Source organism: Monodon monoceros, unplaced genomic scaffold (assembly GCF_005190385.1).
Source record: "Monodon monoceros isolate NGI ecotype Baffin Bay Population unplaced genomic scaffold, NGI_Narwhal_1 Super_Scaffold_9, whole genome shotgun sequence".
Lineage (NCBI taxonomy): Eukaryota > Metazoa > Chordata > Mammalia > Artiodactyla > Monodontidae > Monodon > Monodon monoceros.
The window spans coordinates 51,502,434-51,530,063 of NW_021703786.1; the positions used below are offsets into that span (position 1 = coordinate 51,502,434).

Here is a 27,630-nt window from a genome sequence, read left to right on the forward strand (position 1 = left end):
TTGAGCCTCATCAGCCCAGATACAGGACTTGAAGCACCTGGCTCTTTTTAAATCCTTTCTTTACATTTTACATTTCAGCCCTGGTAATCCCCTCGTTAAGTGCTGTTGTTCAGTGGGGTAACATGCTTGTTTTTTCAGCCACTTGAGGCTTTCCACAAAGGAGGTCTGGCCGGCACCCCGGGCCTGACCCCAGCCCTCCCACAGGAAAACAGCTCTGCTCTCAGGAACAAGCTCTTGGGACCCGGAAAATCATCCCGTGTCCTAGAGGCCAAGATACACAAAATTACTCAGGAAAAATAGGACTGTGGCATTTCCCTCTTTTCAGGATGCTTATCTCTCTGTTCTCTGAGCAAAGTTTGGCAACGGCATACAGGCACGGGCTGGCCTTTTTTTTAGGGCCACCAGGAAGAATGCCAAGGAACACCACTGACCTAGCGATGAGGACCTTAGAGGCTGGAGTCTAAGAGGCTGGTCAGCCACGTGGCTGCCTCCTTTCTGGGCCTCAGTTTCCTCATCTGTAAAGGAAGGGGGTTGCTACCCAATCCCCAACATCATTTCCTGTTTAACATTCAATGATCACATCGGCCAATGTTATGTAACAAGAGCTTTTGTTTCATTGCGATTGCAGTACAAATATATGAAAGAATGTATGCCTTTGTTTAACTTTGAGACTCACCTTTCTGCTCGGAATTTCATTCCTCTTTCTGCTGGAATTCTGCCAACCGTTCATTCATTCATTCTTTCTTTCAATAAATGTTTGTGCCAAATATGTATTAATCAGATCTATCAAATGTACTAAGTATGAACGACACAGTGATGAAGAGCACAAGAAACTGCCCTCAGAAATGTTCTGGTCTGGCAGAACGGAACAGTCACCCCCTCCTGACCGATGACCGTGTGCCTCGCGCTAGGCTGAAGGCTGAGGGCATTTTACTGCGTGGGCCGAAAGGTTCATTCAGTTTTTTCCGTAAGATGGCTCTAGTAGCACTTAGTTGTCTTTAACTTCATGCGAAACAATTTTGTTAGATTGTATGTGACAGCTGTTATATCAGTGTGCATTTTTTAAAAAAGTTATCAAAATTGGTGAATTTCTGGACTCCCCTGGTGGCGCAGTGGTTAAAACTCAGCGCTTTCTCTGCCGTGGGCCCGGGTTCAATCCCTAGTCAGGGAACTAAGATCCTACAAGCCACGTGGTGTGGGCAAAAAAAATTAAAATTAAAATTAAAAAAAACAAAACACGTGACTGACCGAGACTGTGCAGTGCCAATACAAAGCAATGAAAAGTGCAAACCTGATTTTTGTAATATAAGCACATATGAAGAGGGAAATCCAGTTTGGGAACGCCTTAGTCCCTGTCATCGCTCCCTGTCTAAACACTGTACAGGAGTGGAAAATCACCAGAGGACTTTCCTTCCCGTTATTTAACAAACAGAAGCCCTTAACCCAGAGTTTCTTCTTTATGATCTAAGGAAGCGTATACAAAATGCATTTCTGCAACCTGGCCCAGGATGAGGTTCTTTAGTTCGACGTTGGCCTCTTTGGTACAAAAAGCATCTGTTTCTTACTATATGGCACGTCTGGAATCCAGACCTTCTTTCTCATCCCAAGCCCAAACCCCTGAGAGAGGCCACCATCACCTTGCAAACAGGCCACTGCAGGCGGTTTCTCAGAGTCTTCACACACAAAATTGCAACTCCAAATCAGCATCACCTATGGTGTATTTTCCTGACCATCTGCCTATGGAACTTTTGTTTTCCTTAGAAAAGGTTAAACTGTTCCCCACTGAGCACGGGAAGCCTCTGTCACTCAGCAGTTTTCCAACATGCATCATCTCTCTCCATCCCATACTCACTTCCGAGCTGGATCAAATGAACTTTCTCCTTCTCAGCTTTCCCCCTTCATTCCCATATGGTTATTTATATCCAGAATATCTTTCTTTCTTAATCCACTGGACTATCCTCCCCCTCATTTGAAAAGGTCACTTTCAAGTTATTCTTTCCAGAAACCTTTCTTGAAATAGGTGGCTGCAAGCTGATTCTTCCCCCGCCACCCCACGTTTATTTGCTAGATAAGAAACGATGAGCAAGTTACCCATCCTTCTAAAGATGCCTCTAACTGCTAACTAGATCCAAAGGAGGGGAAGAAAAACCTTGCACTAAAAACGAAGCATTCGGGCTTCCCTGGGGGCGCAGTGGTTGAGAGTCCGCCTGCCAATGCAGGGGACACGGGTTCGTGCCCTGGTCCGGGAAGATCCCACATGCCGCGGAGCAGCTGGGCCCGTGAGCCATGGCCGCTGAGCCTGCGCGTCCGGAGCCTGTGCTCTGCAATGCGAGAGGCCACAACAGTGAGAGGCCCGCGTACCACAAAACAAAACAAAACAAAAAATGAAGCATTCAAAAACTGGATGCACACTCTTTCAGGCAAGAGTCCCATTATTTTCTTCACATATACTTAAGTTTTCATTACAGAAGTGATTACATCACTTGGAAATCAGTGACCCACCACCCATAGGCGCCACCATCCCAACATAACAATAAGCAACTTGGGGTATACTCTGATGGGCTCTGATTTCGATCCTTCTTCTTATATAACTGTTTAAACAGTGTTGCAGTCATGGTATCTGTATAATTCGGGATCTTGCTTTTTTGAATACAATATCTGAAGTATAGCTCTGTGTGCCAGCAAAGGCATTAAATCATGTTCAACAAGATTCTGAGCGCTGTAATTTACTTAACCACCCTGTGATGAACATTTAGGACATTTCCAAAGTCTTACTATACAGCTTTAAAGAATACCTTCATGAAGGTAAGTAAGATGAGGCAAGATCATTGGTTTTGTCGACACATTCAGTCTGCATTTATGATGGACTGTTCAGAAAATATTCTAAATTGACACTAATTCCCTTTCCATTCTTAAATCAAGCCCCCTTTAAAGGTTCACCAGATCTTTGTAAAGTTTGCTTTTCATAATTTCTATTATCTATTTAATAAATCTATTTAATTCCCATAGCAACCCTTTGGTTTTCCATAAGCAACTTGCCTACATGAATCTACCACCGGATGAGTAGTAAGTATTCTCAGCTGCCTCATACAGAAAAGAATAAGGAATATTCAGGGGAAAGGGAAAGTGTGTGCGTGATCTGGGTAATCACAGACTTCTGGTGTAATATTTGTATGTTTTTCTCAAAGCAACAGATGCATTCCTATGATCCTGCAGACGAGTTTTTCTAAGTGGGAGAAATCACATTTCAAACACCTCTTAGGAGCTCACAATCTGAAACAATCCAGCCTAATAAAATGGAGATCCTTCCATAATGAAGATAGTAGTCACAGCCCCTTACTTTTTCTATTTTATAACTTTGGATTCTGGAAGTGATGGATTTTCTGAAAGTGCAGCATGTTTTAGTAAACAAAAACTTACACTAAATACAAGTTGCCTAATGTTAGTCACTACAAAAGGCACAGCATAATACAAATGGCTGGGCTGGGGAAGCCTTTTGTCCCCATATAAATCTGAATACTCTTAGAAGGGGAGACTGACAGCCTCAGAGAATAACCTCTTAATTTATCCAAACGGCAGGGCACAGAAGTGGTAATTTCACAGACGCTGTCTTCTCATTGCTTTATGTTAGTCCTAGAGGAGGCCCCTCTCAGAGGACAGAGAAAATGCTTTCAAGGTCTCCTTAGCCCACCATACTCTGAGTGTGTCAGGCTAAGTCACTTTTCTTCTGGGGACAGTAGTAGTTTGGGGGGATCCTGTTTCTTGTCTCCATCTTTGTTGGGCTCATTACCAAGGGAGACATGATACCAAGTTAACATAGGGCTATGAAACTACATTTCTAGTCTTTGCCCACCTGAGAGAGAAAAACTAGCACCTGTCAGGGAGCCAATGAGCAAGATACGCAAAAGGCTTGGTTAAAAAAAAAAAAAAAAGTATGTCTGTCAGGGCCACACACACACATATGTGCTTATACACATACAAAATACCTTTTTTTCTTTTATTGAAGTATAGTTGCTGTATAATATTATATAAGTTATAGGTATATAACAGTGATTCACAATTTTTAAAGGTTATACTCCATTTATAGTTATTATAAAATATTGGCTATATTCCCCATGTTGTGCAATATACCCTTGTAGCTTATTTTATACCTAATAGTTTGTACCTCTTAATCCCCTACCCCTAAATTGCCCCTCCCGCCTCCCCTTTCTCCACTGGTAACCACTAGTTTGTTCTCTGTATCTGTGAGTCTGCTTCTTTTGTTATATTTACTAGTTTGTTGTAGTTTTTTAGATTCCACATATAAATGTGGAGTCTAAATGTATGTATAAATATCATACAGTATTTGTCTTTCTCTGTCTAACTTATTTCACTTCGCAGAATGCGCTCCAAGTCTATCCATGTTGCTGCAAATGGCAAAATTTCGTTCTTCTTTATGGCTGAGTAGTATTTTGGTGTGTGTGTGTGTGTGTGTGTGTGTGTGTGTATCACACCTTCTTTATCCATTTATCTGTTGATGGAAACTTAGGATGCTTCCATATCTTGGCTATTGTGAACAATGCTGCTATGAACCCTGGGGTGCATGTATCTTTTTGAATTCGTGTTTTTGTTTTTTGCGGATACATACCCAGGAGAGAATTGCTGGGTCATAAGGTAGTTCCATTTTTAGCTTCTTGAGCAACCTCAATACTGTTTTCCCAAAATACCTCTGAAGAGACACACAAGAAACTGATAATGGTGGCTGCTTCGGGAAAGGCGAACTATGGCCCACAATGGAAGTGACACTTACTTTTCCCTGCATGCCTTTCGTTTTGTTTGAAATTTTTTCTAACATGTGAAGGCACTATCTTTTCAGAAAATAGAAATTAATTTCAAATACTAAAATTTGTTTGTGTAAAACAATATTTAAGCATCTACGTTTATATATACAGTATATACTTTTTTTTTTTGGAAGGATATACAAGACACTATTAACAGTGGTTATCTTTGGAAAGAGAATTATTTTTACAACTAACCAGTGAAACGCTGGCTTTCTCTTGGAAATGGGAAAAGTTAATAAGTGGAAAAACAGTGCTTAAGTATATGCTGAATGAAGGAATACAAATGGCTTTTTAATGTAAATAGCAGTAAAGCCATAGTCTGTGCTGTGTATGCGCACAGGCAAACAAATCCCACTCTCCTCATGAAGGAGCACCAGTCTTGTTCCAAGGATCTGGATTTACCCTGTAACTACTGCCTCTGTGGCCCTGTCAACTGAAGAACAGACTCAGATGATCTCAGGGAAAGTCACCACTTGAGCCTTCACAGGAAAGTAGTGCTTCAAAACCAGAGTGTTCCACACCACAGCCCCTGCAAATTAATACTTTCCACAAATCCAAATGAAAGAGAATACGTTCAAGTGGTATTAAGTAGTATTTTACTCTTAAGAACATGTGTAAAATCTTAAAACAATGCATCCAAGGGCTGAAGCCAGTGATCTTCTGAAAATTTAGGCAAGAGATTTCCACCAGGAAAGGGTTTTAGGCATTTAATTCCAATTCATCTTTGTGCCTAACATTTGAAATGTCAGAATTCTTAGGTGCCAAGTTGTAAAGCACATCACAGATTCATGTGTAATCGTAAATGGGCAAATACACTTGGGCAAGAAAGCAAATGCATTTTAAAACAAGGTAAATTGTTCAAAATAAATGGGTTAATTCATCCTAAAAAGCCAAATATTAAGAAAAATCTATCTGCACAAGTACGCTGGGTTGCTTTGTCACTAGTTACTGTCTCCTGCTCATTTTGAAACAAAATGCCACACTTAATTAATTAGCCAGCAGAGTCTCATCCTGCCTGCGCCTGATGGGGAGAAGTGGCATTACAGAAAAGACTCCCTCAGGCTCTATTAGTGCCTTAATGAGATGGTGGGGGCTGGAGGGTGTTGGGATAGGGACAAGGCAGCCACTATTGCCAGTCAGCCCTCAGAAAGCGCAGGATCTAGGCCTCCTGGACAAATCAAGTGCTCTCAACTACACACCAGCTGTTGGAGGTGTCTGGCCACAGCTATTCCTACAGGATCTACCACAGGAAACAAATGTACCATCGCTCCACAGATACCCAGATGATCTAGCAACTCTTCCTATAAGGTATGAATTACATCAGAGGGGGAGAAAATGTGCACATTATATCAGCTAACTGCAACCAACAGATGGAATATCCATTTTCTAGAGGGCAAAAAGAGGTAGATTCTGCAAACTACAGGTTGGTGAAGTTGACATCAGCCCTTAAGTAAAACCTTGCAGGTTATCACAGTTACTAAACACTTCGGAAAAGAAGTGATCAATTTAGAAGCAAGCATGGGCTCACCGAACACAAAGCATTGCAGACTATCTTCCCTCAAAAGGGAAATAGCAAATATCTAAGTTATAGCAAGCTACCTGTTAAGTTCTCCTAGGATAAACATGTTAACCAGATGGAGAAATGTGGGCTGGAATAATGATGCAGATTTAGAACTGGATGGATTTGAAGTTGGTTGAACAACTAACCAACAGACCACTTTTAGCCCAGAGGAAGCCCCTAGCCGCGTGCCCTGGGGCTCCATCACCAGACATAGACAAGGTCTGGAAGGGATCACATAGTTCAAGGTCCAGAAGGGGCTATGATCATAGTGGATGACCACACAGGCATAAAAAAATATTTCAACAGACTGCAAAAACTCATCAAATCTCAATAAACTGATTCTTAAAGGTGACAGACACAATATTTGGGACTCTGTTCTCATTTGTTCAGGTATTAAGATTGGTGAAAAAGACTTTGGAATTTTGTTGACCAAAAGGTCTGTGAATCAACACCGTGCAATGTGACTGTCAGCCTCAGAGCCACCTGTGCCCACAAGGGCCACCCCCCGCCCCACCTGGACTTCTCAGATACAGGAGGCTAGGACCCTTTTGAACCTAGGACCCAATATTCCACAGACCTAGATAAAGAGGGAAATACAGCTAAGAAAAGGTTGGGAATGTGGCAAGTAGACAGACCCAGAGACAAAGACAATTTAAATGAAAGGGAACAACAAATAAATGGTCAGGAGAGGGGGGAAAGATTTGAGAGATAGGTACCAAATGCAAAGTGGAGAGCTTATTTGGATTCAAACAAACGAACTGTAACAAAACAAAAAGAAATCATGAGACAATCAAGGAAATTGAAATACTGGCTGGATATATGCTGATATGAAGGAATTATTAGATTTTTAAGGTATGATATGATGCTGTGGTTATTTTTCTTTAAAGAGTTACTTAGTGAAATGTTTAAGAAGGAAGTGATATGATGTCTGGGAGTGACTTCAAAGTAATCCAGTGAGGGGTGGGGGCAGTGGGTGTCCCTGAGTTGATTGTTGTATCTGGGCGCTGGGTGCATGGGGGTTCCCTATACTATTTTCCCCACCTGTGTGGTGTTTGAAGTTTTCCATAATAAAAAGGTAAAAAAAATAAATAAATGGCAGGAGGAATAGGCACAGACCAGTATCTCTCCCCTCTCCTCTCCCAGCTCAAAAGTGAAAATAGAAGCCACTTAGTAAAAGTGAGTATTCAATTAGTCAAAGAGATAGTCTAGAATCATACCCACATTCAAAGACATGGATATGTCATCACGTCAACAACTGACAAAGAATGATTATAGTCCTAGTAAGAAACTGAAGAGACACCAGATTACATGATAGGCCATTAGAAGCAAAGAGCCAGGTGTTGAAAGTAAAGGGGATACAGAGAAAGAAAAAAGCTGAGAATTCTTTTCTCCTGTAATCTGAATAACCATTTTAAAAAATGGAATGGGGACTTCCCTGGTGGTCCAGCAGTTAAGACTCCACGCTGACACTGCAGGGAAGACCCTGTGTTCCATCCCTGGTCAGGGAACTAGATCCTGCATGTCGCAACTAAAGATCCCGCACACAGCAACGAAGACCCCACGTGCCGCAACTAAAACCCGGTGCAGCCAAACAAATTAAATTAAATAAACCATTTTTTTTTTTAATGGAGGGACTTCCCTAGTGGTGCAGTGGATAAGAATCTGCCTGCCAATGCAGGGGACACAGGTTTGATCTCTGGGCCAGGAAGATCCCACATGCCGCATAGCAACTAAGCCCGTGCACAACTACTGAAGCCCATGTACCTAGAGCCCATGCTCTGAAACAAGAGAAGCCACCGCAATGAGAAGCCCACGCACCGCAACGAAGAGTAGCCCACACTCGCCGCAACTAGAGAAAGCCCACACGCAGCAACGAAGACCCAATGCAGCCAAAAATAAATAAAAATTAAATCTTAAAAAAAAATGTAATGGCATAACCAAGCACCTGGGTACACATTCCAGTGACACTATGTACCAGGCACTGTTCTAAACAATTTTCAAATATTAATTCATTTAATCCTTAACAATACAACCCTATAAGATAGATACTATTATCTCCATTTTACTGACCAGAAACTTAAGAGACACACAAGTTAGGTAATTTGCGTCACTGTCACATTGCTAGAGAGTGACAGAGACAGGATTCAAATCCAGGAAGCTTGATCCAGAGTCCACACTCTTATGCACTGTGCAACAGATTTTAAATACCACTTATAATGGGGTATTTTTGAAGGTCTGTGGGTTTAAACACTTTTCTAAGTTGCAGTCAAGCACGTGCCCAAAGGTGAGAAAAGGCTGCTCTCAGACCCACATCCACTGCCATTCAGAGCTCAGAGGGCAGCACTGTGATTTTGCCTACTGCACGTTGTTCTGCCCAGTCTTTATATTTCACATCAAACCCTAAAAAATGAGTAATAGATGAGGCAGCTGTGCTGTGAGCCACCACGATCAAAAAAAAACTGTCTTGACCTGATCACGTACAAGGGGGAGAAAAGGCAGCATCTTCTGATTTTAAGCACATCAATCCATTCAGATTTTCATCCCAGGGATATTGACCAAAAAAGACAAACAAAAAACTGTAGAAAACCGATTCATGTGGATAAAATTCTCCTAGGAAAACAAAGAGGGAAATTCTATCCCTGGAACAGCAAAACTTACCACACCCTATTTTATGACTACTCAACAATGATCCAAGATAAAAGCATTATTAGCTGTAGAAATATTACTTGAATTTACCTGTAACTGGGGTCTCAAGATAATCTGAAGGGGAGTGGGTGATAGATGTACTAGAAAGGGATGCTGAACTTTAAGCTAAAATTGTTTTTTAAAAAGGGTTTTCTGAGGTGTAGTTCACACAAAAATCCATTGTATATCTGGTCCAAGACCAGCAAGCAGCAGAAAATTTATGTTTGCATTTAATCGCAGATGCCACAGAACAAAAGTTTCCATTACAGGGTTTCACTACAGAATAACAGCACTCAAGCAACTTTCAATTACTATACTTCTTACTTGTCATAAAGCAGAAAGCACATGTTTGAGATTTCACTGGAAGTTAGAACAGCAGTTTCTGAAAACCTCATAAAAGGGAGGACTGATTTAGTCCTAGGATCTCGGCAGGATACCTGAAGTTCAATTTCGTCTCCGAACAAAAGCACGAAAGCAGCCCCAAGGCTTTCCATAGGATGAAGGGGCGTTGGGGACACTTCACTGGCTGATCTAAAAAAAGCCAAATGATTAAAAGGCCCTTAGAAACCACCACCACGGAAAGGCAGCAACAGAAGACGTTCTGGCTCTCCTGTCTTCCCAGCAACAGCAAATGTTTCAAGTGGTTAAACTATCTCTTATTTCAGAGTCTATCTAGAGTGATTTGTTGAAAAGAGAAGTTTCGGCTCCCTCCTCTTCCCTGGAGAATGTTTGATGTGCACATTTTTTAAGATCCAATTTCTTGAACAGAAAGGACCGAGTTGAATTTAAGAGAGTTCAGCTGACCCCTTTCTTCCAACACTGAGACCCTGATCTAATAATTGGTTCTCTTTGAATCAATTCTCCAACTCAAATATACTTTGAAAAACTAAAATGCTTAATAGCTACTGATGACTAGCTGCTGGCAGATATAATATGCATGCAGTTTGAGTTCACTGGAAGAAAGATGCTAGAGAAACACAAACTATTTCAGAAATATAAAAGCATGGAATGATAGGCCTGCAGCTTTTAACTAAGATCTTTGACGTTTCAAAAATGGAGAGGCGAGTCTTTTTCTATTTTTGAGCACAGAATTACAGGGCAACGGAGTTACACATTCACTTGCTCATGGAAGTACTCTTGAAAGCACTCATTAAGAAAAAAAACCAGCCACATACTGTGGGTATATACAATTATACAATTCAATTAGGGCCCAACTCTAATATTAAATGTTAAAATAGAGCTAAGTACCAGTGAAAGTGCACATTCCAACTCACACAATGTGGAAACTACCATGCTTTCAAGTTACCAATCTAAAAGTCACACGCCTGCTTTCTGTGACCATATTATCCGATTGTCAGCACCAAAACACTGATCATCTTCCCCTCCCTTTGGCTGGTTTCTGTCCTCAAGGAGCTTAAAGTCAAATGAAAAAGACCAAAAAAAAAAAAAATTCACACAAGGCTAAGTGCTAAGGCATCTATGTACTCCATCTATGGACGTTCACAAAAGCATCCCACCTAGAGAGGAAAGAGACAGGAAAGCTTCTTAGAGCAGGGAAACCAGGACTGATTTTAGAAAGATCCAAACTAGCCAGGTAGGAAGAGAGAGGACACTGCCCAGGTGGGAGAAGAGGCAGGAGAATAGTCGGGGACCACGCTTTAGAGTTTGGACTTGACCCCAGAGGCTATGAAGAAGTACTGAAAAATTCTTAAGCAGGAGAATGACAAGATCAAAGTTGTGTTTTTGAACTTGTCATTCCATTCTGGAAACAGCCCAGAGCAGTACTGCTCAAGGTGGGTCTGTAGCCCAGTAGTTATCCATCAGTTCTTTGTTACTGGTCCATGACAGGGCAGGTACAGAAAAGGAGAGTGAGCACCTAGAATTGCTTACAGCAGCTCAATATTCCAGCAACATCCAAGCTTGTGACCAATGGTCTCATCTTGTTGTACAGGACAGAGACCAGTCTGTGTGTTGTCAACCCAGTGGGGAGTTGCATGTGGTTCAAGCTGTACAGTAGTCCTGTATAATAGGGCCACGTATGGGTGTGTGACTGATTGCAAATCAACACAACAAAAGCAAACTGATCCTTGATTATAGACAGTTTGAGAAGCTCTAGTCTTGAGAATCAGGGGTCAGCACTGGAAGCAAAGAGCCCATGGAGGAGGCTGCTGTGGTCCAGATGAAATATGAACTCAAGCAGTGATGGTAGGAATGGAGAGAAGGGGTCAGAGTTGAGAACTGTTAAGGAGATCAACAGGGTTCGGTGCCTGTTATTTTTTTATTTTTTAATTTAGTTTATTTATTTATTTATTTTTGGCTGCGTTGGGTCTTCATTGCTGCACATGGGCTTTCTCTAGTTGGGGCGAGCGGGGGCTACTCTTCGTTGCGGTGTGCTGGCTTCTCATTGCAGTGGCTTCTCTTGTTGCGGAGCACGGGCTCTAGGTGCGCGGGCTTCAGGAGTTGTGGCTCGCGGGCTCCAGAGCACAGGCTCAGTAGTTGTGGCGCATGGGCTTCATGGCTCCGCGGCATGTGGGATCTTCCTGGACCAGGGCTCGAACCTTTGTCCCCTGCGTTGGCAGGCGGATTCTTAACCACTGCGCCACCAGGGAAGTCCCTCAGTGCCTTTTAGATGTGAGGGGTGGGAGAGAATCAAGGATGACTCCTGAGACTCAAGAACTCTTAGTCACTTTTTAAATAATGACAAGATGTAAAGCAACAGTATGCAAGAGCTTCGTAAAAGTCAGGATCAGCAAAAAGATTCTAAATTCATAGCCATTTTCTTTGAGTGCCTTTGAATCAGTATAATGATAAATCAATGAAATACAGAAACCCAAGCACCCCGGTGGTTAACACTGAGCACCACTGGGGATTCAGAACATGAAAAAACACATCCTATGCCAAGCTTACACTCTCCCCCTGAAACAAAATCGTGCAGTAAGGAGCCCAGACTAGTTCAGAATGGGGCAAGCTGGAACCCTGGGGTCCCAGGTCCTAACAGTAAATAAAGAAGAACCCCCGCCCCCAGCCATCCCCCCAACTGAGGGACTTGTTCACCCCCCACCCAGGCTGTATACAACACAAAGCCTTCTTCCTCCAATTTGCACAGATATTAAAACAAGGCCTCAAACCACAAGGAACAGTGATAAAAAGGGGGTAGGGGCGGAGGAAACGGGTAAATGAAATCAATGACCCTAACCTCAAAACCCACTGCTTTCCTCTGTGCTCTAGTTCATATCCCAACCCACATCAGGAGACAAATGGATCAGCAAAAGCTGTGGACAGCTGGTCCGTCAGGCCTGAGCCGCTAACTAGAAGACAAGTATTAAATCCGCAAATGGCGACAGGTCTGAACAAACCTATCCTACAACATTCCAGAGCTGGGAAGGGAGGCGGCTCTGTCTTAGGGGGATGAGGCTTCTACAGCTCCAGAGACCAGAGCAGGCACCGTCCATTTCCCACGCGAAAGAGCGGCAATCCTGCAACCCCCAAGCCGCCCAGATTTGAGCAGCTAGGATCAGCAGAAGACATGCCTGATGGCTTTGGCAAATCACAAAAACGATCACCCAAGTACGTAATTAATCTCTCTCAAGAAGAGTGCCCCATCACCTGAAAACTGTTCTCCTTTATCATGCCTGGCTTCCCTGATTTGCTGTCTCAAGTTTCACTGGCAAATATAAGTAGGAAGCTCAGTAAATATCGGTACTATCAGTACTTTAAGGAACGATTGTTATATCCATTTGCTTTTGTTTCATTTTTCTAGATCTTTCTCCTCGATTGTAAGCTCTTCTAGGGCAATTCTTTCAACTCCTTGCTCATATCCCCTTGTATGGTTATAAAGGTCATTTGTTCGAAAAGTTAAAAATATGCCTCATAACAGTTTTGCAATTCTGTAATGTGATATATTCCAAAGGCTCACACTATAAAACGAATTACTGAAGTTCATGGTCATTTATTAACAAATAATAATTGCTAGCACTTATTGAGCACGTACTATATGCCAGGCACGTGTATATTATCTTGTGTAGTCCTTACAACAATGCTGTAAGGCAGGTGCTGTTGCCATCTCCATTTTATAGGTTAGGAACCTGAGACACAGAGAGGTAGGATAACTTGCACAAGGTCACACAGCTAATAAATGGCAGAGCCAGGATCTAAAGGACAAGAGTCTGTATTTTCAGCCACTACACTAGACAGCTTCATTATGCAGAGAAGAAAAATGAGGTTAAAAAATACATTACAAATAATGGAATGAGGAAAAAGCCTCTCAAGGAAAATTGCTCTTATTACTTTAATCAGGCTGTTGTCTTTTATTAGATGGATCCAAGTCCTGGAAACACAGGCAACAGAGGGAACCTGTCCTGGCTGGTCCAGGCTCCTTATGTGGAAGGCAGAAAACGCCAATATTCAAAGCGGTGCCTTTTTGCCATCTTTTACCACCTCGAAAGTCATTTGTCAGTGTTGTAGAAATCATTCTCTTAGTGGCTAGGGTATTTGGATTGAGGGAGAAAGCACTGGGAGAGATAGAGCTGTAAGACTGCCGGGTTGGTACCAAATCTCACCCCATCCAAAGAGCCCAAGTGATTCAGGTGAATTCTAGGCCAAGCCTCTGATTTAGTCTGAATCAGAATCACCGAGAGCAAACAACCCTGGCGGGGAACAGGAAGATACCACTTCCCCTGGCCGAAGCAGGTGGACCAGAGATGCTAGACCAGAGCCCCTAACTCTGCTGCTCTCTTGCTCTGACTTTCTCATCCCCTTTCTGTGGGGCAGGAAGTTCTGGGACCAAGCCAGAGCCCACCAAACCTGTCCAGATCAACACCAGCAATACTGGACTTCCCTGGTGGTGCAGTGCTTAAGAATCCACCTGCCAGTGCAGGGGACACGGGTTTGATCCTTGGTCCCGGAAGATCCCACATGCCGCAGAGCAACTAAGCCCGTGCGCCACAACTACTGAGCCTGTGCTCTAGAGCCCGCGAGCCACAACTACTGAAGCCCTCACACCTAGAACCTGTGCTCTGCAACAAGAGAAGCCACTGCAATGAGAAGCCCTAGAACCGCAACAAAGAGCAGCCTCCGCTCACCGCAACTTGAGAAAGCCCACACGCAGCAACGAAGACCCAACGCAGCCAAAAATAAATAAACAAATTTATATATATATAAAAAAAAAAGACCAGTGGTACTGCGTCCTTTGATGTCAGGGCACGCACACTGACCAAATGTTTTTCATCAGGCATCCAGCCCAGGCAAAGCTGAGCCCTGTGTCTCTAAGACCAAAACCAGTGCTTTCCTCTGTGATGCTGAAGCAGATCCCAAAGATCAACTCTCCAGTTTTGACAACTAAGTAACCCATATTAGTCTAAAGGGACAGATCAAATCCCAAAAGTCCGAATCTTCACCACTTTCCAACTATTCATCACATTTTCTCTCCAGAAATCTGAAAAATGTCTATCAACAAAACAAAAAACAAACCTACTTATTAAAACAAATCTAACTGCCTTAACTTCAGGATTATGTGTTTCCTGACAACACGGCTCTTATAAAAGCACTCAAAGTTCTGTTATCATCTAATTACAATTTCTATACAGCTCTTTATATGTGTGTGCTTAGAAGCCAAAAAGTGAAGCTTCAATTACTTTTGCCCCAACCACGAAAGCAAGTAGAAACAGGACAACCTTCCACAAAGAATTTTTTTAAAAAAGATGCTGGAATCCTGTTATTTGGTGTTCTCTCACAGTTCCAAGCAAGGTGAGAGGAGCCATGCAAAACACAGTTTTAAAGTCTCGGCTATCCCGAGACTTTCTTACTATATAAAGGGGAAATTAATAAAAGAAGAAAAAGAGAAATAATACACTGCATTTTCTTTCCCTACCATAATTTTTCAATTTTCTTTAGAGAAATGCCAGCCAATAACTAATTAGAACCATATCCTTTGTTATCCCAGTGGGAAGTATACCAATGGATTTAAGAACAAATGTTAATGAGAACTTAAAAAAATTAGTAATCTGGAACTTTGGTTTCCCTTCAGTGTAAAAACAAAATTCTCTCCTTTAATGCTATTTTTATAGTTGGTGAAACAACATGGACAGAATCCATCAACAAGAAGCTAAGCTGTCTAGCCAGTGAGCACCCTGAATCGCGGGTGCCCTGGGTTTTTCACTGTTGTTATCACAGAATTGGCATCCCAAGATCACAGATTTCTAAGCACACCAATTTCAAATAAGAGAGACAAAAACTCAAAGTTACAGAAAAGGAATTTGTTTTACATCTCTTTGGTTTCAAGGGGGAAAATAATTTCTTCCAAAGTGAGTACATAGCTGTTGTAATTTCCAAGAGTATATTTTCCATAAGAAACACAGCTGGAGTCCTTTTACCTGGTATATCACCACAAATAAGAATATTTCTAGGATCAAATCTTGAGTTGCCTATTCATGAACATCAAGGAGCAGAAACTACCTCCTTGAAAACTGGACTTGTTTTATTTTTTTAATAAACTTATTTACTTTATTTATTTTTGGCTGCATTGGGTCTTCCTTGCTGTGTGTGGCTGGGCTTTCTCTAGTTCTGGCGAGCGGGGGCTACTCTTCTTTGAGGTACGCAGGCTTCTCACTGCGGTGGCTCTTCTTGCAGAGCACGGACTCTAGGCACGCGGGCTTCAGTAGTTGTGGCTCTAGGGCTCTAGAGCGCAGGCTCAGTAGTTGTGGCGCACGGGCTCCTCAGCATGTGGGATCTTCCCCCACCAGGGCTCGAACCCGGGTTCCCTGAATTGGCAGGCGGATTCTTAACCACTGCGCCACCAGGGAAGCCCTGGACTTGTTTTAGACAACAAAGTGAACTACAGAATGTGAGTCAGAAAAGCTCTGAGCAAAAATAAATTTTTAATATGCTAACGCACCATGGTTTGGGCACAGGCCAGCAATCTGAACTGTATTTTCAAATGAGGTTCTGCCCTGTGTCATCCAGACTCTCATCCTGGTGGAATTAGCAAGTCCAGGTTGGAGCCACAGACCACTTTTTTTTCATGTAAAAGGACTAGCCAGAGCACACTGAACTAGGCATGGCCTATGTCATATCAGATATTCTCCTTTTTGGAAAAAAAGCTTTAAGCATTTGCAAAACATCTCAATTTGTCCCATATTTTTTACTATCCAGCAAATTTATTTCCCCCACTTGTTGTGGAGGAAAACACAACAATAGGCCTTAGGTCTGTAACATTTTACCATCACTGTGTATTTGCAAAAGCTAGAATTCATTTGTATTGCCCAATAAGGACATTATTTTACATGGACTTTGGTCTACAACAGAAAATGGACATAACAATGAAAATATTTCTTGATAAATCACTTTCTGGACATTACTCCTCCCCAAAACGATCATAAAAACCACCACCAAGGAAAACAAAGGATTCCCATGTTTTAAAGCAAAAAAGGACTGGCTATTCATATTCAGGCACCATATAAATTAAATATGGTTTAATGGCAAGATCACCTAAAAAGTGTTTAAAACGCCAAGCTTTGCCTCTGTGTGGTTAGTGAGCCCATGTTTCTCCAATGTTAAATTTACAAACTGTATTTGTTAAACTGTATTTCATACTTTAAATACCAAGTCTGTACCTTACACTGCTTCCATGGATGATTTACTCGAGACATATAGGGTCACAGTCTAAGCCTTTTACTCGACTAAGTTTAAATCATGCTTCTCAACAAGATTCTGTACACATTAAAGCAGCACATGGCAGCCCTAAACGCCCCCAGAAGAGCCCTTCTCCTGTCCACTCCATAAAATGAGAGTTTCCTCCGGAAAGGAAGGGGCTGGATTCACACGTTGCATCAGGCATACTAATTAAGCAAAAGTGCTCCAAAACTTTTTCTGTTTCGATTCATGGCAAAATTTCCTGAATTCGTTCTATTAAAACACATCTCCATCCAACAGACACACTCAAAAATCAAAGCTAATTTCAGCAGCAAACCGGGGGGGGGGCGGGGGGCGGCGGGAGATGAGAAGTTGACAGCAAGGTATAAATTTCCCCCAATCCTCGTTCTTCCGGTCAATCCGCACCTATGGGATCGGTTCAGCATTTAATTCGATGTCAAGGCAACACTGGCCCACCAACCAAGCAACTAAGAGCTGCACGGACGGGTCTGGTCCGGTGCCCGAGAGGCATCTGGTGAGGATGGCTGGACAGCCAGACAATGAAAGGCTCCCCGGGGGCCACTAGTTCAGCCCGGGGTAGGGGTGGGGGGCGGAGGGAAGGCGAAGGCAGACGAGCGAGCTTCTCGCCCGAAGCCACGGTCAGCGGCCGACAACCCCCCCCCCCTTCAAGGGCGCCTGGCGGCCTAGCCTCGGCCTCCGGGTCCCCGGCCACAGCCGGAGAGAGCCCCAGGAAAGCCCATTTCTCTCGGAAAGAGAGGAAACTTCCTGGTTCAGGCATTATGGGTAGGGGGCTATCGCCCTCCTCCCCCACCACAGGTATCCGCGGGGAGTCTAGCGCTGAGGGAAAGGAAGCGGCCCCTCCCTGCGCCTCTGCCTGGGGGTGGGGGTCACCGAGTCGCGACCCCCGAGCGCAGCCACCCCCTACTCGAGGCTTCCCACCATGGGGGAACCGGGCTCTCGACTCCCCAGGACGCGAGTCGGGATCCCAGGGGTTTCAAACTTCCCCAGCGGGCGCGGCCTGGCATCGGCACAGAGGAGTTGCGGCGGGAGCCGCTAGCCGGCGAGGTTCCGGGACGGGGAGGCGGGCAGAGGCAGGGGACGCTGAGGGGCAGGAGGGGAAGCTCGTGCACGACGGCGGAGGGGGCGGAGGGGGCGCCGGGGGGGGGGGGCGGCGGCGAGGACCCGGTTCCCGGGAACTCGCGGGCTGCGCACCCGGGCCGGGGACGCCGACGAGGCCGGAGCCGCCGACGAGGCCGGCGCAGCTCACCTTCCTGTGCTTCTCCTTGTAGGGCAGCGCCAACCACGGCATGTCCCGCACGAAGTCCTGCCACTGCCGCTGGTCCTGGTCCGAGGACACGAAGACAATCTCCAGGCGGCGCCGCGACTCGGGTTCCGCCGCCGCCCCGGCCCCCGGCCCCGGGCCGGCCCCAGCCCCTGGCCCGGCCGCCGCGTCCCCCCGCAGGCGGCCGTAGAAGGCGGCCAGGCTGGCGCTGAGCTGCGCGCAGGGGGCGCTCAGGCTACAGCCGAAGTAGAGCCCGAGCAGCGAGATGCCGCGGGCAGCCAACGAGTGCACGTCCACCTCCTCGCCGCCGCCCGTCACCAGCTTCTCTCCCAGCAGCTCCTCCAGGAAACCCGACATCCTGGCCCACCGCTGCCCGGGCACGCGGGCACCCGGGCAGGCAGGCGGCGGCGACCGCGCTCCCTCGGTCCGCGCGGCGGGTAGAGGCGACAGCAGCAGCGGCGGCGGCGGCGGCGGCGGCGGCGGCGGGCACTGGGGAAAAGAAAGCCCCGCCCGTGGGGCCCGCCCACGCCACGCCCCCTTTGTAGCAGTGCTAGCCGCCTAGGCACTGGCTGCTGCAGAGGGCGTAGGGGGCGCGGGCTCCCGCCGCGTGGCCGAAGTGCTCGGGAGACAACCCTGGCGGAGGACTTCCCATCTTCACACAATGTTACCTTCATCACGCTAGGTCTTGCTCGGCACTTACTTCTCTGTATGTTTCGTGTTCTCTACTATAAGAGGACTGGAGGACGCCACCTCTTTTATTTCTTGTGTAGCTTCTGATCTAGTGCTAGGCACATGGGAGGGAATCCATAAGTACTTGTGGGTTGATCGCAGGTCTCACTGTGGGATTTCAGTCCCCAGGTCGCCGCGGCCATTTCCTCACCAGCGATTGGCTCTCTTCCATCTCCACAAATATAGGGACCAGATACCACGGCATCTCTAAATCGAAGCTGGCTGCTTTCCTGAACCGGTTCCGTGGTTTCTATTAAGCCTGTTGATAGTTGAGAAAAATTCTAGCGATTTTTTTTTCCCCCAGCTGGCAAGACGCTACCCTATGGTTAGAGAGAACCTGGATTAAACAGGTGGTCTGTGGCAAGTCTTCCGGCCTCCCCACCCTGACACACACACAGTCGAAAAAATAAAATGTACACCATGCCCACCCGCAACAGAGGAACAACAGTGTGTCCGCTCAGCTACCAACAGCCCAGTGAAAGGACGGGACGCCCCCTCACAGCCCTCCACCAGGCTTTTGCAAGTTATTTCTTGGACATCTACCGCCATCTAGTGGAAAGGTTGAAAAAGAAAACGAGATACTGGCAGCCAAGCAGAATGTCTATATTTTATAGCGGCTTTCCACACATGCAAACACACACACACAAATCATAGCCTGCTTTACAAGAGTTCATTTAAACCTCAGAATATAACTGCAAGCTTTGGGCACAAACACAAATCTTCACGCTTAAGGTTCCCAATTTTCTGGGATAGAACATGAAATTGTACTAGTTTTTGGTTCAGTGAAATGTTACTACATAAAGCGGTGAAAGAGGTGGAGGTGGAGGCGGGCGCCACGAGTGGACTGGCAATCTCTTGAAACGATATCTACTTTCTCAGCATCCACCTAACACTGCTGCTCATTTCACAAGTAGGATCTTTGGACTGAGGATTGCCTTTAGGCAGGCAAGAGACCTATGATAAAGGCGAATTCCAAGCTCATTTTTAGTGTCATGCCAAAATTCTGTGCGACTGCAGGGACAGTATTATTATCCAACACATGGAAAGCATCGCTTTTTAGTGAAAACATGTAAAAGCTATTAACATAGCAGACATTAAGTTGTTAGATATCTTTTAAAATACTGAAAGTGGGTTAAAGTGTTTTATTTTCTCATCCAAATCATATTTGAAACACCCGTGGGTGGGTTACATCAGGCCCCATCCAAAGCATGTGAGACAGATAGATTCCTACACCCTGAGGTTTTCAAGTGAACACTGAAGATATGGAAGGGAACCATAAACATCCTATGGAAGACGAGGGACAAAGTATTTGGTGTGGAGGGAGGTGAGGAGGGAATTAGGGGGGATTGCAAATTGGGGAAATAGTGAAGTCATTATGAAAGTACTTAACTTTGGTATACTATACGCAAGTCTGTATAAAGAGGTGGTATGTTCAGCATTTTCCTTTTATTATTTGACAGGAAAGCACTTTCTACTGGAGTGTGTCCAAACCAGCATCTGGCACCTGGGAAAGTGAGAGTTTGAACATACTGCACATGAAATATAAATAAAATTTAGAGAATTGTTGGTGCAGCAGGCCTTGGTTAGATGCCAAATACTGCAGCTGCCTTTTAAAGGGGTGTGGAAAGAGGGGATTTGCAATGGAAATGATTCCAAAATCATAGTTCTAGTGGGTGTTTGTTACAAGAAGAAGCCTGAGGAGACTCACTGGGCTTCCTGTAAAGAATAGCCAACATCCTTTGGCTTATGGAAAGCACTCTCTCTGAGTACACGGTTCAAGAGACCCACTTAAAGAAAATGTCCCAACTGGTATTTAGCTAGTTAGGTTACATGAATTGACCTGCTATTCTGCAAATTATTATTGTTTTAAAATATGTGTTAGGGAGCCACAACATACCTGACATTTATAGCACTTACATATTACAGTTTTTCTTTGGGGAAACTGCATTCTAAGGCACATGATGTCATACAAAACATGCACAGAACAAATACATATTTGTCACCTTTAAGATTCATAAATCACATTCCTTGGTCTTCAGTTATAGTAGCATAAGTGCACAAAGATGTATGTGTACAGATAGGTACTGATACACTGGTGAAATCAGAAAAAGACTGGAAAGAGCCTAACTGTGTATCAATGAGGAGGATTAAAGGATGGCACATTCATCATTTGGGATACAATCTAGTCATTGAAAGGAATTAAGGAGATGTACACTGTATCAGCACAGAGCTCTGTGTCTGTGCTCTCCAGAGAAAGAGAACCAATATAGAGAGAGACTTGCTATAAGGAATTGGTTCACATGATTATGGAGACTGAAAAGTCCCAAGGTCTGCATTCAGCAAGCTGGAGACTCAGATAACTGATGGTATAGTTAGTTCCAGTCTGAGTCAAAAGACTGGAAAATCAGGGGAGCTGATGGTGTAAGTTCTAGTCTGTATTGAGTCCAAAGGCAGGGGAAGACCTATGTCCCAGCTCTAAGACAGGCAGAGAGAGTGAATTCTCCCTTACTTTTTATTCTATCCAGGCCTTCAACTGATTGGATGAGGCCCACCCACATTGGGAAGGCAACCTGCTTTACTCTGTCTACTGCTTTACATGTTAATCTCATCCAGAAACACCCTCACAGACACACCCAGAATAATGTTTAACCAAATATCTGGATACTCGGGACTTCCCTGGTGGCACAGTGGTTAAGACTCCATGTTCCCAATGCAGGGGGCATGGGTTCGATCCCTGGTCAGGGAACTAGATCCTGCCTGCATGCCATAACTAAGAGTTCACGTGCCGCAACTAAGAGTTCGCATGCCACAACTAAGGAGCCCGTATGTCACAACTAAGGAGCCAGGTGAGCCGCAACTAAGGACCCTGAAAGCCACAACTAAGGAGCCTGCCTGCTGCAACTAAGAGCTGGCACAACCAAATAAATAAATAAATATTTTTAAAAGTATCTGGGTACTCTGCACCCCAGTCAATTTGACACACAAAATTAAACATCACATGTCTACCCCTTGTCAACTTGGCACCCATATGCATCTCCTTAAACCATACTTACTCTCCAAATAAAGACAATAACAAGATCATAATCCTGCCTAAAATGATACAAGTATCATGTATACAAGCAAAAATGCACTGACTCCATCCCCATAAGAGGCGGCAAAGTCTCTGAGGATGCTTACTCACCTTGATACCCCGTAACTTAAGTACGATGATGTAAAATTAACAATACTGAAATACTACAATATAAAGTCAATACATTTTATGTTACATTATAAGGAAATAAGAGATAAAAGCAACAAAGATGTTTGCCAAATACAAACACACACACATATATTCATAACAAGGAAGAAATACTCATGACAATATAGCCCTCATTTCTATAAGTGATCATGTGATCATAGCTGGTATTTATAACCACCTTCTTCTACTATCTTTTTTTTATGCCTTTTGACTTCAGCAAGCACCTCAGCTGGTCGTGGTTCTTTACCTGGTGGGATGACTCAAACCCTCATTCCTGAAGGGTCTAGGCCATTAGTAGTCCTGCCAGGAGTAGGTTATTGTAGTTTTCCTTTGACCTTAATCACAGGGTATGATAACTAAGAGATGCCCTAAGGGGTCTCCCATATTGCAGATACGCTCTTCCTTACCTTCACTGTTGACTAGTGGTCCAATTTCCCCTTGGTGGTCAGGATCAATCATTCCACCCAACAGAGTAACTCCCTTCTTTGCCTGTTAACTCAGAGGCATGAGATGCCCAAAGTGGCCAGGTGGCAGTCTTAACTTCCTGTGCAATGGAATCACTGTTGTTTCTCCTGGTGGAGGCACTCCTCCATTTGGAACTAAGACCTGTAGGCCAGCAGAGCATGACGTTGTGGGAACAAGAAGCAAACATTTTGCTAGTGGGTCACTAGGGGTAATAGTGATCGGTGCCCCTCCCATTTCCACCTCCCGATACCTGGCCCCGTGACTCCTAGCTCTGGGAGAAACAGCACCTTATACTGGATGCTAATTCAGAGCACACACAGTCTTCTGGAGAACCTTGCCCTGGCCCTGCAAAGAGCTGCCACCTAACTAGTGCTGTAAACCGAATGTTCAAAAGGCCATTCTACTGTTCCACCAAACCAGCTGCTTCAGAGTGGTGAGGAGCATGGGAGCCAGTGAATTCCATGAGCCTGTAACTTACTTGTGCCTTCAGGGCCTGCTTGGGCCCAATCGCATATATCCCACATCCATCTGATGATGAAGTGTCCCTGTGCACACCCAACCTTATGGCTTGGTGGGGCAGATAACACCCAGTTCATGACGGACAGCTCAGGTAGCGTGGTAACTGATGCGTGGTGGCCCGAGTGTTCAGCCTCTGTGAAGATCCAGTAGCAGGCCACGTACTGTTTCTCCAAAGGTGAGTAGTTATCCACAGAGAATGGCAGGCCTCACCTACAGGGGCTGCCAAAGTCTCCAAATAGCATCCCTATCTGCCTGTGACCTACCTCAAGCACCATCGGATCTGACGGGTCGTATGGCCCAAGGGACAGGGCAGTTTGTACAGCAGTCTGGAACTTCTGCAGAGTCTTCCCATGTTCGGGGACCCCCTCAAAACCAACAACTTTTGTGGTCACTCAGTAAACAGGCCAGAGTAACACACCCAAATGAGGAATATACTGGGCACACTGTGGCCTAGTCAAGTTGACACATAAAATTAACCATCTCTTGCACTGATATGTAATATCTCTAAGATGTAACACAAGAGTAAGTAAGGTGCAGAATAGGTAGGAAAGACTAAGCTACCGCTTGTAAAATTTTTTTTTTTATTTTTATTTTTTCGCGGTACGAGGGCCTCTCACTGTTGTGGCCTCTCCTGTTGCGGAGCACAGGCTCCGGACGCGCAGGCTCAGCGGCCATGGCTCACGGGCCCAGCCACTCCGCGGCGTGTGGGATCTTCCCGGACCGGGGCACGAACCCGTGTCCCCTGCATCAGCAGGCAGACTCTCAACCACTGCGCCACCAGGGAAGCCCCACTTGTAAATTTTTAAGTGGAGAAAAAAACATATTAATGTATACACAAATATAATGCTTATGTATGGAGGAAACATATCTGGAAAGACACTTAAGAAATAGTAACAGGGGACTTCCCTGGCGGTCTGGTGGTTCAGACTCTGTGCTTCCAATGCCGGGGGCGCGGGTTCGATCCCTGGTGGGGAACTAAGATCCCACATGCCGTGCAGTGCGGCCAAAAAAAAAAAAAAAATAGGAAAAAGAAAAAGAAATAGTAACAGGTTGCTTAGGGAAGGGAATTGAAGAACTGGGAATAAATGTGAGAAAAATATGGAAGGTATTATCTAGTCCAAAAAGAAAGTACTTTTTGCATTTTCAAATAAGAACTTATTCAAGGATAAGATGCTATAAATGGAGAAAGAAATATTTAAAGTACATCAGGATGTCTCAGAATAAAAGAGACAGAATGTCTCACATACACAAATTCAAATGCCATTAAAACAAAGCTGTTAAAAAAACACAAAAAAACAAAAAACCAAAACAAAGCTGTTAGCACAAAATGAACACTTTGATTATAAAAGTTTTCCAAGTCCACTTAGTTCAAGAAATAATTGAGTCAACAAAATGTGAATCAAAATTGATTCAAACAAAAAATGTATTCCATTTAATTGGGAGTTCCCTGTAAAAGGATTTTACCTGTAGATTAATGCCCTAGTACAGTTTTTGCATCTGTTTTATCGTTTCCTTTTTTAAAAGCTGGGCTTTGGTGGCAGATCCACTGATAAGGGAAATTGCTGGATAGAGAGGTAAGTGAAACAAAATATGGAGTGAGATTTGACAAAGATCAAGATGAGGGAAGGGAAAGAGGGGCATTGCCCTCACTGGTTACAGCAGAAGTGTGCTGCTTCTCTTTCTGGCACCAACTTGATATGTAACCTCGGGAATTCACCATCATAGTTCTTTCTATATTTCATTTTATCCCTCAGCAAAGCAGGAGTCCGGTCTCTAGTTTTTGAAGCCTCTTAACTCTTTTCTGAGTCAGAAGTGTGAGGTGCTAGAAAAACATGATGCATATTCCTACTTGCCTCCAATACTTTTCAGAGCAAATCTCAGGATCACAACTTGTCATCAATGTGACCCTACTGCAGATCTAGCCAGAGTGTTTGATTCATCGCCTGAGTCTGAAATAGGTCCTAAACATCCACCAGACTGCCAGACTATAGGCCAAATCTCCAATATAGCTTTTCATAAGCAAAGTCAAAGCAACAGCAGAAGAGATAGTAAGCAAATCTGGATTGCTGGGTCTGGGTGAGTAAATAAAACCTCCAGACAATTATGCTGTGGAAGAAATCTGCTCCAGAACATTAAGACCACCCATCAGAATCAGAGTCTGAGCATCTGTCACTGGAAACAGTACGGGATACCTCTGTTGTCACCATGGCTATCATAGGTCAAAGGTAAAAAGAATTAAGAAATAATAATAATAAATATTTTGTAACAATTTACACTTGACTGAGGACAAGGCACAAATCAAAGAAATGACACTGAGTCCCAAAGTCCAAACTCACCTCCCAAACACTAAAGACCACACATTATTGCAAATGATTCTGAGCCAACACTTTCAGATCCAAAAGAGATTATCAAAAGCAGAGATCTGAGAGACTTCGCTGGCGGTCCAGTGGTTAAGACTCCATGTTTCCACTGCAGGGGCACGGGTTTGATCGCCGGTTGGGGAAATAAGATCCCGCATGCCGCATGGCGTGGCATGGCATGGCCAAAAATTTTTTAAAAAGAAAAACATTTTTAAATGGTTAAAATAGCACATTAAAAAGAGAAAGCAGACAACCAGGAATGGAAATATTCGAGGAAGCACTAAACTTGGGCAGAAGCATATGTGTCTTCCTGGGCACAAGTTGTAGAAGCAACACACCAAGTTTAGGCTTTATCCTGGCACAGAGAAGAATTCTGATCAGGGCACATGATCACGCTTCAGTGCTGAAAGACCATTCTGTGGATGGTTTGAAGAAGAGCAAGATAGGAGGCATGCGGACCAATTAAGAGTCTATTAACTGAGGGCTTCCCCGGTGGTGCAGTGGTTAAGAATCTGCCTGCCAATGCAGAGGACACAGGCTCTAAGCCCTGGTCCGGGAAGATCCCACATGCCGTGGAGCAACTAAGCCCGTGCACCACAACTACTGAGCCTGCGTTCTAAAGCCCGTGAGCCACAACTACTGAGCCCATGTGCCACAACTACTGAAGCCCGCATGCCTAGAGCCCGTGCTCTGCAACAGGAGAAGCCACCGCAATGAGAAGCCCGCTCACCGCAACTAGAGAAAGCCCGCGCATAGCAACAAAGACCCGACACAGCCAAAAATAAATAAAATAAGTAAATTTAAAAAAAAAAAGCTTTAAATACAAAGTCACTTGTCCAGTACCCACCACGCATGGTGACTCAATTGGCTACCCAGAGTACCTATGTGGCCAGACCTCCTGCCAGTGACGGGACTATTCAGACTACTCACTGTTACCAAATTCACAGCCAACTCAGATCCACATAGGACACACTGCACTTCTCAACTGGGACCTCCTCATTCTATCCCACTCCTGCTATTTCTTTTATTTCTGCACTCCTGACATGCTGAGAGAACTAGAGGCCAGCCAGGCTCTCCCAGACACCTGGGGCGAGAGACGATCAGGCTCTCCTCCAGTTCAGCACCTCCCCATCTGTGCCCTGACCTGGAGTCCTTCAAGTGATGGGTCATCAACTCAGAGTGTTCTGACTTCCTACGACCCTGCCTGTGAATCTCATTCATCCTGAAGTGTCTCCTTTCTGACCCACTGAGATATTGCCCCACCTCTGTATCCTTGCGGCCAGAACAGACAACCTGTAACGTGAGAGCAGCTGGACTTTTAGTGAAGCTGTAGCCAGATAAAGTCCCTAGGGTGCTGGCAAAGATTCAGGCCAGGGGAACAAACATGAGAAACCACTTCTCACTTTCGGAATATGCTTGAAGAGGTTCAAGTTTTCCATCAGGTGAAACGCATTCCACCTATGGAAGGAGATGGGTGGGGGAAGAGAGATACCAGATCAGTGTATCTGTGTCTCCATCTGTGATTCGGGCCATTATGTTCCATTAAAGGCTCCCTCCCTCACTCACCATGGTTACAGTGGATCTCGCCACATGCTGACTTGCCTCGTACCTGAAATCTGAGGCAGACCCTTCATTTAGGGATTAATTATTGCTCTCTAACTAGTCCCAGGGATAAATTGTTTAGATCATTCCTTGCTTTCCAAGGCCACCTTGCCTGGGACTTGCCTAGGGCCCTGTCCCAACTTCTCTCAGATCCAGCTTCAGCTCTTAAGACCTCAGCATGAATCAGAGCCCTGGGCCCCTCACTCATCTGGAAGGAATGGGTGGTTGGCAGGGTGTGTTGAGTTAGAGGTGCCTACAGGAAATGTCTGGTTCTTGTGTTGATGAGAAGGGTCGAAGCTGGAGATGAAGATTTGGGAGTCATTCCTGCATTAGAGGTGGTAGTAGAAGCTACAAGTGCGGATGAGTTGCTCAGGTAGAGTGAGCTGCATGAGAAAATAAAGGATGAGGCCCTGAGAGGACCAACAGGAAAAGTTCAGGCAGCGGTGCCTGCGCCGAAGACGGAGAAACTGGAGAGGCTGTAGCACAACGAGGGGAGAGGCGCTTTGAAGTTTCTTCACAGAAGGAGGAGTCAATAGCATGAAACGCAGCTGAGCAGTAAAGTGAAATGAGGTCTGAATTAGACTTAACAACTGGGGCTTCACCAGGGACCTTAGGACAAGCTGGTTTAGTGGTCTGGTGGGAGCAGAAGCAGAGTGAACCACAGGCTCTGCTCTGCGGCACAGAGAACTCTGGCTACCAAAGAGGTATCTCTGCCTCTG

The 27,630-nt window shown here is 44.7% G+C and overlaps 1 protein-coding gene across 2 annotated transcripts in view; it reads right to left on the reverse strand.

Moving 5' to 3' along the window:
- Positions 1–18,441, reverse strand: part of NXN (nucleoredoxin) — a 139,839-nt gene extending 121,398 nt beyond the window's left edge. For both annotated transcript variants that reach the window (XM_029211051.1, XM_029211050.1), the window contains exon 1: positions 17,984–18,441. In XM_029211051.1, coding sequence (XP_029066884.1) covers positions 17,984–18,355 — 372 coding nt within the window. In that variant the 5' untranslated portion in view covers positions 18,356–18,441. The remainder of the gene's footprint in view (positions 1–17,983) is intronic.
- Positions 18,442–27,630: the final 9,189 nt, after the last annotated feature.